We start from the raw sequence: 16,550 nt of genomic DNA, 5'->3' as shown, positions 1-16,550 counted from the left end.
ACTCCTCATGGACACCAGGCCGCAGCGTCGCCCACCTTAGCAAGAGGGGACCCTGCTAAGGTGCACTCCCCACAGCCCACACCGAGCATCAGCACCACCGACACCGGACTTATCCTGAGGAAGGGACCATGCCTCCTGTGACCCTGCTGTACCACTGCAAGCCCTCAGCTAAAATGCCATATATACTCGAGTATAAGCTGAGATTTTCAGCCCATTTTTTTAGACTGAAAGCGCCTCTCTCGGCTTATACCCGAGTCATTGTCCCAGGGGGGTCCGTGGGAGAGGGGGAGCAGCGGCTGGGACATACTCACCTGCTCCAGGCGCAGTCCCTGGCAGCTTCTCAGATGTTCTCCGGGTGCTGACAGCTTCTTCCAGCATTGAGCGGTCACATGGTACCGCTCACTGCAGTAATAAATATAGACACGACTCCACTCCCATAGGGGTGGAGCCACATATTCATTACTGTAATGAGCGGTACCGGTGACCACTCAACGTTGTAAGAAGCTGTCAGCGCCAGGAGAAGACCATCAGGGAAGCTGCCAGGGACCGCATCGGGAGCATGTGAGTATAAAGGGGAGGGTGAGTAGCATTGCGCGAGATTCACCTGTCCTCATTACACCACCGGGCATCGCTCCGTCTTTCGCGTCCTCTGCTGTGATGCTCAGGTCAGAGAGCGCGATTACATGGTTAGTGCGCGCCCTCTGCCTGAACGTCAGTGCAGAGGACACGGAAGACACAGCGGCGCCCGGCGGTGGAACAAAGACAGATGAATATTGCAAGTGCCGGGGGCCTGAGAGACGAGAGGCGAGAATGTCATTTTTTTTTTTAATCGCAGCAACAGCATATGGGGCAAATAGCTCTATGGAGCATCTTATGGGGCCATAATCAGCATTTCTGCAGCATTATATGGAGCAAATATCTCTATGAAGAATCTTATGGGGCCATAATCAACATTTGTGCAGCATTATATGGGGCAAATGTGTCAATGGAGCATCTTATGGGGCCATTATTAACCTTTGTGCAGCATTATACGGGGCATATTTTAATATGGAGCATCTTATGGGGCCAATCATAAACTTTATGGAGCATTACATGGGGCGTATTTTGTATGGAGCATCTTATGGGGCCCATCATGAACTGCATGGAGCATTACTTGGGGCTCTAGATTCAATATGGATATTCAAAAACACTTAACCTACTGATATCTCAATTAATTTTACTTTTATTGGTAACTATTTTTATTTTTGAAATTTACCGGTATCTGCTGCATTTCCCACCCTAGGCTTATACTCGAGTCAATAAGTTTTCCCAGTTTTTTTGTGGCAAAGTTAGAGGTCTTGGCTTATACTCGGGTCGGCTTATACTCTAGTATATATGGTACCTTAAATTCGGACAATAAGACGGACTCCCATCTTATAGAAATCTTTTTTTCTTCTATTTTCACCCCAAAATTTGGGGTGCGTCTTATAGTCCGAAAAATACAGTAGCTGTAATGTCAATAAACCTTCCCTTCTTCCTCATTCATTGTCTATCAGCCATCTTAGGAGCTCAAGTGTATGTAGTCCTCTTTCAGAAAAGTCTTTGTTACCTGCTGTAAAAAAGCTGGAAAATAAACCTTCTGGAATCTTCCTACAGTCATGTTAAAACTATATGAGACATCACTATGTGTGAGTACGGTTTAAAACAGGCAGGCTAGAAATTGTATCCCACAGCGCCCTACACTAGCAGCTTAGTCATCGAGTCAGAATTGAAGTACAGTACAGACCAAAAGTTTGGACACACCTTCTCATTTAAAGATTTTTCTGTATTTTCATGACTATGAAAATTGCACATTCACACTGAAGGCATCAAAACTATGAATTTACACATGTGGAATTATATTCTTAACAAAAAAGTGTGAAATAACTGAAAATATGTCTTATATTCTAGGTTCTTCAAAGTAGCCACTTTTTGCTTTGATGACTGCTTTACACACTCTTGGCATGCACACTCTTGGCATTCTCTTGATGAGCTTCAAGAAGTAGTCACCGGAAATGGTTTTCACTTCACAGGTGTGCCCTGTCAGGTTTAATAAGTGGGATTTCTTGCCTTATAAATGGGGTTGGGACCATCAGTTGTGTTGTGTAGAAGTCTGGTGGATACACAGCTGATAATCCTACTGAATAGACTTGTTAGCTGCTTTTTTTTGCCATAATACAAATTCTAAGTAAAGAAAAATGAGTGGCCATCATTACTTTAAGAAATTAAGGTCAGTCAGTATGAAAAATTGGGCAAACTTTGAAAGTGTCCCCAAGTGCAGTTGCAAAAACCATCAAGCGCTACAAAGAAACTGGCTCACGTGAGGACCGCCCCAGGAATGGAAGACCAAGAGTCACCTCTGCTTCTGAGGATAAGTTTACCTGAGTCACCAGCCTCAGAAATCGCAGGTTAACAGCAGCTCAGATTAGAGACCAGGTCAATGCCACACAGAGTTCTAGCAGCAGACACATCTCTACAACAACTGTTAAGAGGAGACTTTGTGAAGCAAGCCTTCATGGTAAAATAGCTGCTAGGAAACCACTGCTAAGGACAGGCAACAAGGAGAAGAGACTTGTTTGGGCTAAAGAACAAAAGGAATGGACATTAGACCAGTGGAAATCTGTGCTTTGGTCTGATGAGTCCAAATTTGAGATCTTTGGTTCCAACCACAGTGTCTTTGTGCGACGCAGAAAAGGTGAACGGATGGACTCTACACGTCTGGGTCCCACTGTGAAGCATGGAGGAGGTGTGATGGTGTGGGGGTGCTTTGCTGGTGACACTGTTGGGGATTTATTTAAAATTGAAGGCATACTGAACCAGCATGGCTACCACAGCATCTTGCAGCGGCATGCTATTCCATCCGGTTTGTGTTTAGTTGGACCATCATTTATTTTTCAACAGGACAATGACCCCAAACACACCTCCAGATTGTGTAAGGGCTATTTCACTAAGAAGGAGACTGATGGGGTGCTATGCCAGATGACCTGGCCTCCACAGTCACCAGACCTGAACCCATTCGAGATGGTTTGGGGTGAGCTGGACCGCAGAGTGAAGGCAAAAGGGTCAACCCAACAAGTGCTAAGCATCTCTGGGATCTCCTTCAAGATTGTTGGAAGACCATTCACTGTGACTACCTCTTGAAGCTCATCAAGAGAATGCTAAGAGTGTGCAAAGCAGTCATCAAAGCAAAAGGTGGCTACTTTGAAGAACCTAGAATATAAGACATATTGTCAGTTGTTTCACACTTTTTTTTGTTAAGTATATAATTATATATTATATATCTAATATATAATTGCCTAGAATACTACTTCCTGCAATTTGTGCCAACTTCCGTGGCTTTGTCCGGAGCTAATGTCCGGAGCTAATGTCCGGAGCTAATGTCCGGAGATAATGTCCGGAGATAATGTCCGGAGCTAATGTCCGGAGATAAGTGACGTCACCAGTGTCCTACACCCAGGCAGAGCACAGGGGCCCCAGGCAGCATATGGGGCCCCAGGCAGAGCACAGTGGCCCCAGGCAGAGCACAGGGGCCCCAGGCAGCATATGGGGCCCCAGGCAGAGCACAGTGGTCCCAGGCAGAGCACAGGGGCCCCAGGCAGCCTATGGGGCCCCAGGCAGAGCACAGTGGCCCCAGGCAGAGCACAGGGGCCCCAGGCAGCATATGGGGCCCCAGGCAGAGCACAGGGGCCCCAGGCAGCATATGGGGCCCCAGGCAGAGCACAGTGGCCCCAGGCAGAGCACAGGGGCCCCAGGCAGAACATGGGGCCCCAGGCAGAGCACAGGGGCCCCAGGCAGAGCACAGGGGCCCCAGGCAGCATATGGGGCCCCAGGCAGAGCACAGGGGCCCCAGGCAGAGCACAGGGGCCCCAGGCAGCATATGGGGCCTCAGGCAGCATATGGGGCCCCAGGCAGAGCACAGTGGCCCCAGGCAGAGCACAGGGGCCCCAGGCAGAACATGGGGCCCCAGGCAGAGCACAGGGGCCCCAGGCAGAGCACAGGGGCCCCAGGCAGCATATGGGGCCCCAGGCAGAGCACAGGGGCCCCAGGCAGAGCACAGGGGCCCCAGGCAGCATATGGGGCCCCAGGCAGCATATGGGGCCCCAGGCAGAGCACAGTGGCCCCAGGCAGCATATGGGGCCCCAGGCAGAGCACAGTGGCCCCAGGCAGAGCACAGGGGCCCCAGGCAGCATATGGGGCCCCAGGCAGAGCACAGTGGTCCCAGGCAGAGCACAGGGGCCCCAGGCAGCTTATGGGGCCCCAGGCAGAGCACAGTGGCCCCAGGCAGAGCACAGGGGCCCCAGGCAGAACATGGGGCCCCAGGCAGAGCACAGGGGCCCCAGGCAGAGCACAGGGGCCCCAGGCAGCATATGGGGCCCCAGGCAGAGCACAGTGGCCCCAGGCAGAGCACAGGGGCCCCAGGCAGCATATGGGGCCCCAGGCAGAGCACAGTGGTCCCAGGCAGAGCACAGGGGCCCCAGGCAGCCTATGGGGCCCCAGGCAGAGCACAGTGGCCCCAGGCAGAACATGGGGCCCCAGGCAGAGCACAGGGGCCCCAGGCAGCATATGGGGCCCCAGGCAGAGCACAGTGGTCCCAGGTAGAGCACAGGGGCCCCAGGCAGCCTATGGGGCCCCAGGCAGAGCACAGGGGCCCCAGGCAGCATATGGGGCCCCAGGCAGAGCACAGGGGCCCCAGGCAGCATATGGGGCCCCAGGCAGAGCACAGTGGCCCCAGGCAGAGCACAGGGGCCCCAGACAGAACATGGGGCCCCAGGCAGAGCACAGGGGCCCCAGGCAGCATATGGGGCCCCAGGCAGAGCACAGCGATATTTTGGACCACTGTGCGGTGTTTCAGACCCCCTGTGTGATGTCTGGGGCCCTGTTCTTAAGTATATTAAAGATTAAAGTAACGTATATTAAAGTATATTATAGATCAAATTTGACACGTTTATGAGCACCATTGAGTGATATACTCAAGAATGACATAATTTTTCAACATTTTATGGTTTCAAACTGTAAACACTCAGAGTTTTTTTTACTTCAACCAGAAAACCTTAACGGTTCATAAAAAACTTGACTGTTCAGGATATGATAAAAGTCATAGTATTCTGAATCTTTAACTTATAAAGATACCTTTACATGGGGTGATTATTGGTTCCAGAGAGGCTTTCGGCCGATAATCGTACACATGGCTGGTGACAGGACAATACAATATAAACGTTCAAAGGTAAACACTGATAACATTAAAATCTAATATATAATTGCCTAGAATACTACTTCCGGCAATTTGTGCCAACTTCCGTGGCTTTGTCCGGAGATAATGTCTGGAGATAAGTGACGTCACCAGCGTCCTACACCCGCTCAGGGTGGACAAAGATATATGCCTTCGTGGTGCGCGGCACTTTTCTGATTGGTTGCCGCCTGCCGCGAGCGACCAATCAGAAATGTGCCGTACTGTCAAGAATTGTCAAGAGCTGGTGAGTGCAGCCATTTTTTGTTCTTTCTTACTATTATTTATTAATTGTATTATTCTTACATTTGAATAAATAAAGTATATATGGATTCTAGACTCACGATTCTTTAGAATCGGGCTGCCATCTAGTAAGTATATAATTCCACATGTGTTAATTCATAGTTTTGATGCCTCCCTTCAGTGTGAATATACAATTTTCATAGTCATGAAAATACCGAAAAATCTTTTGGTCTGTACTGTATATGTATCAAAACAGGTACAAGTGTGTAGAAGCAAATTCATAAAAAGTACATTACTTTTTTTAAAAAATTAACCCCTTAACGACTGCCAATACGCCTTTTAACGGCGGCAGGTAAGGGTACTTAAACCACAGCACCGTTAATTAACGGCGCTGTGGAAAAAGTGAATAGCGCCCCCCAGAGTCGGTAGCCGAGACCCCAGAGATCATGATTCGGGGTTTTTTTACCGACCCCAGGTTGCAATCACCGGTAATTAACCGTTTACCGGCAGTCGCAAAAAAAAAAAAAAGTCATTTCCCATTTAATTTCTCTGTCTTCCGATGTGATCGCACATCAGAGGACAGAGAAATGGGGTCCCCGATCGCCCCCCCCCCCCCCGATATTCACCTGTCTCCCCCGCTTCTCTTCGTGGCTCCCGAGAGGACATCAGAGGACAGAGAAATAGGGGGATTCGGGGACCCTGTTATACTTACCGGTGTCCCTGGGTCCTACTGTGTCCCCTCCTGCCCGCCGGCTTCTTCATCTGGTAAGAAAATGGCGGGCGCATGCGCAGTGCGCCCGCCATGAACTGCCGGCCGGCAGCTAGAGGAGTTGGGGCTAAATTTAGGGTTAGGGTTGGGGCTAAATTTAGGGTTAGGGTGAGGGCTAGGGTTAGGCTTCTTTCACACTTGCGTCGGTACGGGGCCGTCGCAATGCGTCGGCCCGATGTACCGACGCACGTTGTGAAAATTGTGCACAACGTGGGCAGCGGATGCAGTTTTTGAACGCATCCGCTGCCCAGTCTATGTCCTGCGGGGAGGGGGCGCAGTTACGACCACGCATGCGAGGTCAGAAATGGCAGACGCGACGTACAAAAAAACATTACATTGAACGTTTTTTTGCGATGACGGTCCGCCAAAACACAACGGATCCAGTGCATGACAGACGCGACGTGTGGCCATCCATCGCGATCAGTCAGCAATACAAGTCTATGGGCAAAAAATGCATCCTGGGGGCACATTTGCAGGATCCGTTTTTGTCCAAAACAGCGGATTGTGATGGATGCCACACAACGCAAGTGTGAAAGTAGCCTTAGGGCTAGGGTTAGGGTTGGGGCTAAATTTAGGGTTAGGGCTAGGGGTAGGGTTGGGGCTAAAGTTAGGGCTAGGGTTGGGGCTAAAGTTAGGGCTAGGGTTGCTGCTAAAGCAAGGGTTAGAGTTGGGATTAGTGTTAGGGTTTGGATTAGGGTTGGTATTAGGGTTAGGGTTGGCATTAGGGTTAGGTTTGGGATAAGGGTTAAGGTTAGGGCTGGGATTTGGGTTAGGGGTGCATTGGGATTAGGGTTAGGTTTGAGGTTAGGGTTGAGAATAGGATTGGGCTGTGTTGGATTTAGGGTTTTGATTAGGGTTATGGTTAGGGTTGAGATTAGGGTTGTTTTGGGGTTAGGGTTGTGATTATCGTTAGGGTTGTGATTAGGATTATGGATCGGGTTGGGATTAGGGTTAGGGGTGTGTTGGGGTTAGCGATGGAGCTATAATTGTGGGGTTTCCACTGTTTAGGTACATCAGGGAGTATCCAAACACGAAAGCCAATTTTGAGCTCAAAAAGTCAAATGGTGCTCCCTACATTCTGAGCTCTGCCGTGCGCCCAAACAGTGGTTTACCCCCACATATGGGGCATCAGCATACTCGGCATAAATTGGACAACAACTTTTGGGGTCCAATTTCTCCTGTTACCCTTGTGAAAATAAAAACTTGAGGGCTGAAAAATCTTTTTTGTGGAATTTTTATTTTATTTTCCGACTCTGCATTATAAACTTCTGTGAAGCACTTTGGCATTCAAAGTTCCCACCACACATCAAGATAAGTTCCTTGGGGGGTCTAGTTTCCAAAATGGGGTCACTTGTGGGGGGTTTCTACTATTTAGGTACATCAGGGGCTCTGCAAATGCAACATAACGCCTGCAGACCATTCTATCAAAGTCTGCATTCCAAAACGTCGCTCCTTCCCTTCCGAGCTCTGCCGTGCGCCCAAACAGTGGTCCCCCCACACATGGGGTACCAGCATACTCAGGAAAAATTGGACAACAACTTTTGGGGTCCAATTTCTCTTGTTACCCTTGTGAAAATAAAAACTTGGGGCTAAAAATCTTTTTTGTGGAAAAAAAAATATTTTTCATTTTCACGACTCTGCATTATAAACTTCTGTGAAACACTTGGGCATGCAAAGTTCTCACCACACATCTAGATACGTTCCTTGGGGGGACTAGTTTCCAAAATGGGGTCACTTGTGGGGGGTTTCTACTGTTTAGGTACATCAGGGGCTCTGCAAACGCAACATAACGCCCGCAGACCATTCTATCAAAGTCTGCATTCCAAAATGGCTCTCCTTCCCTTCCGAACTCTGCCATGCACCCAAACAGTGGTCCCCCCACATATGGGGTATCAGCCTACTCAGCATAAATTGCACAATAAATTGTGGGGTCCAATTTCTCCTGTTACCCTTGTGAAAGTAAAAATTTTGGGGTGAAAAATCATTTTTGTGAAAAAAATATGATTTTTTTTATTTTCATGGCTCTACATTATAAACTTCTGTGAAGCAGTTGGGGGTTCATAATGCTCACCACACATCTAAATAAGCTCTTTCGGGGGTCTAGGTTCCAAAATGGTGTCAATTGTGGGGGGTTTCTACTGTTTAGGTACATCAGGAGCTCTGCAAATGCAACATGATGCCCGCAGACCATCCCATCAAAGTCTGCATTCCAAGCGGTGCTCCTTCCCTTCCGAGCCCCGATGGGTGCCCAAACAGTGCCCCCCCCACACATATGGGGCATCAGCATACTCAGGACAAACTGGTCAACAGATTTTGGGGTCCAATGTCTCCTGTTACCCTTGAGAAAATAAAAAATTGCAGGCTTAAATATCATTTTTGAGAAAAAAAAAGGATTTTTTATTTTCACGGCTCTACTTTATAAATTTCTGTGAAGCACTTGGGGGTTTAAAGTGCTCACCACACATCTAGATAAGTTGCTTAAGGGGTCTAGTTTCCAAAATGGGGTCAATTGTGGGGGGTTTCTACTGTTTAGGCACATCAGGGGCTCTCCAAACGCAACATGGCGTCGGATCTCAATTCCAGCCAATTCTACATTGAAAAAGTAAAACGGCACTCCTTCTCTTCCAAGCTCTGCGGTGCACCCAAACAGTGGTTTACCCCCACATATGGGGTATCGACGCACTCAGGAGAAATTGCACAACAAATTTTGTGGTCTAATTTCTCCTGTTACCCTTGTGAAAAAAAATATTTGGGGGCAAAAATATCATTTTTGTAGAAAAAATTTGATTTTTTATTTTCACGACTCTATGTTATAAACTTCCGTGAAGCACCTGGGGGTTTAAAGTGCTCACCACACATCTAGTTAAGTTCCTTAAGGGATCTAGTTTCCAAAATGCTGTCACTTGTGGAGCGTTTCCACTGTTTAGGCACATCAGGGGCTCTCTAAACGTGACATGGCATCCAATCTCAATTTCAGTCAATTCTGCATTGAAAAAGTCAAACGGCGCTCCTTCTCTTCCAAGCTCTACAGTGCGCCCAAACAGTGGTTTACCCCTACATATGGGGTATCGGCGTATTCCGAAAAAATTGCACAACAAAATTTATGGTTACATTTCTGATTTTACACTTGTGAAAATTAAAAAAATGGTTCTGAATTAAAATGTTTGCAAAAAAAGTTAAATGTTCATTTTTTTCTTCCACATTGTTTCAGTTCCTGTGAAGCATGTAAAGGGTTAATAAACTTCTTCAATGTAGGTTTGAGCACCTTGAGGGGTGCAGTTTTTAGAATGGTGTCACACTTGGTTATTTTCTATCATATAGACCCCTCAAAATGACTTCAAATGTGATGTGGTCCCTAAAAAAAATGGTGTTGTAAAAATGAGAAATTGCTGGTCAACTTTTAACCCCTATAACTCCCTAACAAAAAAAAATTTGTTTCCAAAATTGTGCTGATGTAAAGTAGACATGTGGGAAATGTTATTTATTAACTATTTTTTGTGACATATCTCTCTGATTTAAGGGCATAAAAATACAAAGTTTGAAAATTGCAAAATGTAAAACATTTTCGCCATATTTCCATTTTTTTCATAAATAATCGCAAGTAATATTGAAGAAATGTTACCAATAACATGAAGTACAATATGTCATGAAAAAACAATCTCTGAATCAGCGGGATCTGTTAAAGCGTTCCAGAGTTATAACCTCATAAAGTGACAGTGGTCAGAATTGTAAACATTGGCTCGGTCATTAAGTACCAAATTGGCTCTGTCACTAAGAGGTTAATCAAATTACTTACCTGGTGTATCACTGTGCTCTTCCTCCTTAGAGGTTGAGTTTTCTTCCTTGAAATAAAATAAAAAGAAAATCCTGATATTACATCTGTAAAACTGTATTGACTCTGAAGCCATTTTGCTGCAAGGGCAGAAAATCCACATAATTTTGTTGAGATTTTTCAAAAATCGTGGTAAAATGTTAGAGCTCTATTGCAATTGATATAGAAGGGTTAATAGTTTGCCTTTAAATGCCTTTTGCCTTTAATTGCTAGAATTTCCAGAATCTGTTGATGCAGTAGTCTAATGGTCTCCTCTTCAAGGAGACTATACTTCTTATCATGTATGTTTTCAATAGTCAGCCACAACATGTTCTGGGTGCGTGGTAAATAAAGTATGACCCTGGGTAATGGTGGGGGCTACATGAGTTACATTTGTTGTAAATGGTATAAAATACTACCTCTTGCTGCTTACATCAGATAAAAGTGAATTTGCTCACAGAACGTTTGCAATTCTTTTTTCTCCAAGCGCTTGTAAATGACAGGCGTAACCTCCTGATTTGGCCTCAATGGTGATCTGGCATGTCTGACATTGGGTCAGAACGCAAACAGCTACAACAGTTTTGGCGCCCGAACAGGGACCATGGTAACCAGCCTATTCGGAATCCGTATGTGGGAGCTTCCTGGCAGATTGGACATGCAAAACCCCAGCTGCAGCAAGGTGAGAAATTTTATTCTTACACTCTGTTTTGCATTTGCAATCTCTTTTGGATCTCTCCATATCTCTGGGTAAAGGCTGCGAACACGGTTCAAAGAACCTACATCACCTACATCAGTTTTGTGTTTTGCCTGTTTATGTCCGTATGAGAGTTGAATAATAGAGTAATAAGATGATAATTGTTATCTGTATTTTCTGTCAATATACTAATTGGTTGTGTAGTGTGTAGTACAGGGCTGGGATAGACCCTGTGCGGTGTTGTTGTTTTGGTCATTTTAGATTGGCAGTACATCATATGAAGCTGTATTTTGTATAGGGCAGTGGTTTTTGTTGTTTTGCCTTAAAGTGCTTTCAGAGTGTCAGTTGACACTGCTGCAGTTTTTTCATAAGTTGTGTTAATTCCAAAGTACAAAATAGGCAGGCTGTGTGAACCTTGCATGTATGTCTATGAGACCCTCTGAATGAGATGAGAGGTGAGGGGTTCCATTAGGTGTGGTCCTCTGTATGTGACAGAAGACATTATTCAACTCAATTTGAGCTGAATTAGGTGGAGTGATTGACATAAGGGATATTCTTCTTGTAAAAATCAATTGAAAAGTGAAAGGAAAAAAAAAATCCCTGAATGAGCACGTATGAATGATCACATAAGTATCATTACTTATCTAATTGTTGCTGAGGGTCCAGGATGGATGAGTTGTGGATATTTTTTAATGTACATTTAATTTACATCTGAGATTCAGTGAAACCTGTGTTATATATGGTTTGACATTGGATAGGTTTCTATATGTGTTTTGGCCGGACGCAGTCAGAATCAGCTTATTCAAGTTGTGCAGTGATCTGCCTGTATAAACTGTTTTTATTTCCGAGAGGATGAATGTTTTGTAGAGATTAAGTCTGAGAACTGCTGCATTCTGTTTCTGTGTGAAAGACACTAAGGTCTTATCTCTGCTGAATACCTGATGGGAGGGGTGAATCAAACCGCTGCGCGATTTGCTTGTGATTTTCTCCTCTCTGTCCTTATCTCCGCTGAGTGCCAGAGGAAGGGGGGCATGGAGCTGCGCTCAAGATTCTCTGAATATTCTGTCCTTGGTGTAGTACGCGCTGGGAGATTTGTGTTTAAAACAAATAGTACTGTATGGAAGTTGAAAGTAAAATATGGTGCCTATTTTAGAGCAAATTTGTGAAAGATTGTTTGGTTATCAGTGTGATTGAAAGATTGGTAAAAAGATTCACCTGCTTCAAGTTGAGTGATTGAAAAATAGCAAATTGAGGATCAACGGAGGAGGTAGCCAACTGCACTGCTGATGTAGTAGGTGAGAGGCCTAACACATCAGGGCCTTCTTGCTACAGTCAGCTGTTTTTTTGTTACGGGTCAGAGGTGGTTTAGCCTTCCCGTTCCATGGAGCTGAGCTAGTGGGTTAGAGGCCTAACACATCTGGGCCTTCCTTTTCTAGCCAGCTGATCTAACGGGTCAGAGGTGGTTTAGCCTTCCTGTTACATCCTTTAGGTCTACCGAGTGAGAGGTGGTTTAGCCTTCCTGCCAAATCTCGACACTTGCTCTGACTTGTCACGTGTGGCAGCCCGTAGATGGTAAGGCACACTAAAAAGGGCATTTGCAGAATAAAGGTGAGTTGTCTGAAGAATAAGTTGAAGCCATGGGCAACTTGTTCTGTGTGCAGTCAGGGCCCCAATAAGATCCAGAACCGCTATGCAGATTGGAAAAGACAGAAGAAAAGGAAGCAGTGAAAAATGTGGGACCAATATTGAAAAAGGCAAAAATGCCAGTGTGTGGATGTTTGGATGTACAAAAAGGCACAGACAAGGGAGGAAAATAGTAAGTGAATAAATGGTGTCTGAGAGAGTGCAGCAGTACGGAAGTAAGGTGTATTATGAATGTTTTGATGCTCAAAAGTCCGACTATGACCGACATTACTGCTACCGTCATACCTTTGTAGGACCAGAGACCCAGACAAGACAGATGGACTTGTAAACACTGTGGTCAGACAAACCCAGACTGGAGAAATACTTGTATGATCTGTGCTGCAACCCGACCTAAGTGAATTGCACTGAATCCTGTCCAGACAAGATCACATGTAGTGACATAAGAAGCTGACACAGGATTGTGGTTAGTGGGTAGTGGGGACATTGACTTTTTGGGAGTAAGCTGACAGTAATCCTTTTGGGAAGGAAGCTGTAGAACAGCATGTCACCCCCACTGGTCATCCAGTCACCACCACCACCAGACCCACTACCAGAGAACCAACCACATCAAGTAGGGTAAGACAGATACAGGAGTATTATCCCTGGAGGCCCTCTGACTAGATAGCTACACTAAAACAATTGGCTGACCCTGAGAAGCAACCTTTCCCATTTTACAGAACAATAAAGACAATATGACAGACATATAAGTGCACCTGGGCAGACCTAGAGAGTTTGGTGAGCACAAAAGCAGGTGACGTACTAGGATGCAAATTAAGACTTTTACAGATGTGACAAAAGGAGAGAATGTACAGATGTACTTTGGATGGTTACAGCTAAAATGGGCAGACATGGGGTACAGTCCAGTAAACCCACTTGATGTTAAAATATTGGTAAATGCATTTATTGACGGTATGAGTAAAGGCTTGCGAGATGCAGTACAGACAGCCAGACCTGAATGGAGAAATGTAGATCGAAAAGACCTCCTGAATTTTGCTAAAGGAGTTGAACAAACTAGGACAATAAGATGACCTGTCATGTATGCTGGAACACAAGGAAAACAGTAGAGACGTAGGAAGGGACCTAAGGACTTAGAAACAGTGAAGTGCTGGAATTGTGGAGAAAATAGACATTAAGCCAACCACTGCAAAAAACCCTAAGACTAAGCAGAACAATCTTCCACCTCCTTCACCTTCAGACTAGGAAACTGACAACCCAGTGACAGGTGTGTGTCCTGTCCCTGTCCCCTCCGGACCTGGTCCTGCCTTGATGACCACCATACCAATGCCGGGAGAGAAAGAGACAGAATTCTTGATTGACACCTGGGCAGCCGGGACTGTGGCACACGAAGACTTGATAATGCCAGACATGATTACTGAGGAGACTGTGGAATGCATGAGGGTAGAGGGACAAGCGACTGAAGCCCCTATGACTAAACAAATAAGACTAGAATCACGAGACAGCCAAGAGGTGCTTACAAACTTATTGTTAGTTACAATACCCCTATGATTTTGCTGGGAGCAGAGTTGAGTGCTGTCTAGGCCACCATACAGTACTCTCCTGAGGGTATTACAGTCACAAGTCCCCCTTCATATAAATACTTGGGGCAGAGGACGTCAGGGTCTTCCACGTGCACATTATACCACAGGTAAATCATGCTCTATTATAGTTACACTTAATTCCATTCATTTGCCAGTTTAGTAGTTCTCCTTACACAAGATGGTATAGTTACAGTGTATTTCTAGGTTGTCTTCACATGATATATAGTTTTTTAGCCATTCACTATATTGGCTCAAACCATAGTCACTGTTTATTTGTCTTTTCCACTTCTTATACCTTATCCCAAGAAACTGGCATTGATATTTGGTCTTTTTCAAATCCCTTCTTTTTGTATTTGAAACTGTTGCCTATGGATCTATATAGGGCTGCTACATTCTTAGAATGAATAAGCTTGTGCTTTGCTGTGCCCTATGGCATTTTGCTCCCCCATTTTATGACTCAGCACCTTTCGTATTTACATATTTTAAAATATATAATTTTCTTTTGGTAACATATTTTGTGAATCAAATTTAGTTCTTTAAGGGGTACTCTACCCAATCTAATACGGGTATAAATAATATTTGGACATTAATGTGTGATTTATATAAACACTTGTGTAATATTGCAGAAATGGTGTATATGGCAAGAGTAGTGAAAGTAACACCTGACACCAGAATGTCTGAGGACAGGGAAATGAGTCAGGTACCAGACACCATTTGGGCAAGGGGAAAATCTGATTTTTTTGTCGGCTGCCCATTCCCCCTGTCATGATAAATTAAAAGAAGGAACCACTCCTCCTTGGTTAAAGCAATACCCCTTTGAGCCTAGTCAAATCAATGGCCCTGAGCAGGGATATTAAAGAGTATGTAAAGGCAGGGGTTCTGGTGCAGAGATCTTCCCGCTGCAACACCCCTTTGTATTCCATTACAAAGAAAAATGACCCAAGGGTTCCCCTGACACTCACAGAATAGTTCATGACTTACAGGCTATTAATGATGTTACAGTGAGTGTGACCTCAATTGTCCCTAATACACACACCGTACTGTCACAGATCCCAGCGACGTCAAAATGTTTCACAGTCACTGATTTGGCAAATGCATTCTTCTCCTCATCCACAGATTGTACTACTACAGTACGTGGATGACCTCCTGCTCTGCTGCCTGGACCAGATGTCCTTGCTGTGGTTTTTGGCAGGAAAGGGTTGCAAAGTCTCACGTGACAACCTACAGTATCGCAAACAAAAGGTGACATTTTTAGGCCACAATATTGCTAAAGGTACAAGACGCCTGATTAACCCCTTAACGACCGCCGATACGCCTTTTAACGGCGGCCGCTAAGGGTACTTAAACCACAGCGCCGTTAATTAACGGTGCTGTGGAAAAAGTGAATAGCGCCCCTCCAGAGTCGGATTTTCTCTGGGGTCTCGGTTACCGGGGGTAGCCGAGACCCCAGAGAACATGATTCGGGGTTTTTTTTACCGACCCCCGAGTTGTGATCGTTGGTAATTAACCGTTTACCGGCGATCGCAAAAAAAACCGCGATTCCTCATTCAATTTCTCTGTCCTCCGATGTGATCGCACATCAGAGGACAGAGAAATGGGGTCCCCGATCGCCCCCGATGGCCCCCCGATACTCACCTGTCTCCCCCGTTGCTCCTCGTGGCTCCCGATGGGCGCCGCCATCTTCTTCCGGCAAAAAAATGGCGGACGCATGCGCAGTGCACCCGGGAGATCTTTGGGGTCTCGGCTGCCAAGACCCCAAAGAACATGATTGGGATTGGTTTTTACCGACCCCTGTTTTGCGATCGCCGGTAATTAACTGTTTACCAGCGACCGCAAAAAAAAAGCGATGTGTAATTCTCTGTCCTCTGATGTGATCGCACATCAGAGGACAGAGAAATAGGGGGATTCGGGGACCCTATCATACTTACCAGTGTCCCTGGGCCCTCCTGTGTCCTCTTCTGGCCGCCGGCTTCTTCCTTCGGTAAGTGTTGTGAATTCTGCTCTTGGGCTCCCTCCAGTGGTTGTAAGTGGTAGCGCTGCTGTCTCTGAATCGCAGCATTTATCAGGTGTGTTCACTTTTTGCAATTTTGACTGGGCTATTTAGTCTTGCTTCACCCTTTAGTCAGTGCCAGTTGTCCATTGTTCCTGGAGGATTCACATCCCTGCCTGGTCTCTTCTGCTTTGCAGTTCATTTCAACAAAGATAAGTTCTGGCCTTGATTTTTGCTGTCCACATGCTGTGGCCTTATTGTTCAGTTCTTTTCCATGTTTTTGTCTTGTCCAGCTTGGTCTGTATAAGGATTTGTTTAGCCAAGCTGGTATCTCTGGAGATGCAGATATACCCTCCATATCTTTAGTTAGCTGTGGAGATTTTGTATTTTCTGTGGTGGATATTTTCTAGTGTTTTAATACTGACCGCATAGTACTCTGTCCTATCCTTTCTATTTAGCTAGAAGTGGCCTCCTTTGCTAAATTCTCATTTCAGTCTGTGTATGTTTTTTCCCTCTCCTCTCACAGTCAATATTTGTGGGGGCTGTCTATCCTTTGGGGATTTTCTCTGAGGCAAGA

General features: G+C 45.7%; 1 protein-coding gene across 3 annotated transcripts in view; it reads right to left on the bottom strand.

Moving 5' to 3' along the window:
- SYTL1 (synaptotagmin like 1) overlaps window positions 1-16,550 on the bottom strand; it is a 303,576-nt gene that overhangs the window by 57,767 nt on the left and 229,259 nt on the right. For all 3 annotated transcript variants that reach the window (XM_077295678.1, XM_077295677.1, XM_077295679.1), the window contains exon 6: window positions 10,054-10,099. In XM_077295678.1, coding sequence (XP_077151793.1) covers window positions 10,054-10,099 — 46 coding nt within the window. The remainder of the gene's footprint in view (window positions 1-10,053; window positions 10,100-16,550) is intronic.

This window comes from Ranitomeya variabilis, chromosome 3 (genome assembly GCF_051348905.1).
Source record: "Ranitomeya variabilis isolate aRanVar5 chromosome 3, aRanVar5.hap1, whole genome shotgun sequence".
Classification (NCBI taxonomy): Eukaryota; Metazoa; Chordata; class Amphibia; order Anura; family Dendrobatidae; genus Ranitomeya; species Ranitomeya variabilis.
The sequence above is the reverse complement of the archived record's forward strand: the minus strand, read 5'-3'. Positions and strand labels throughout refer to the sequence as shown.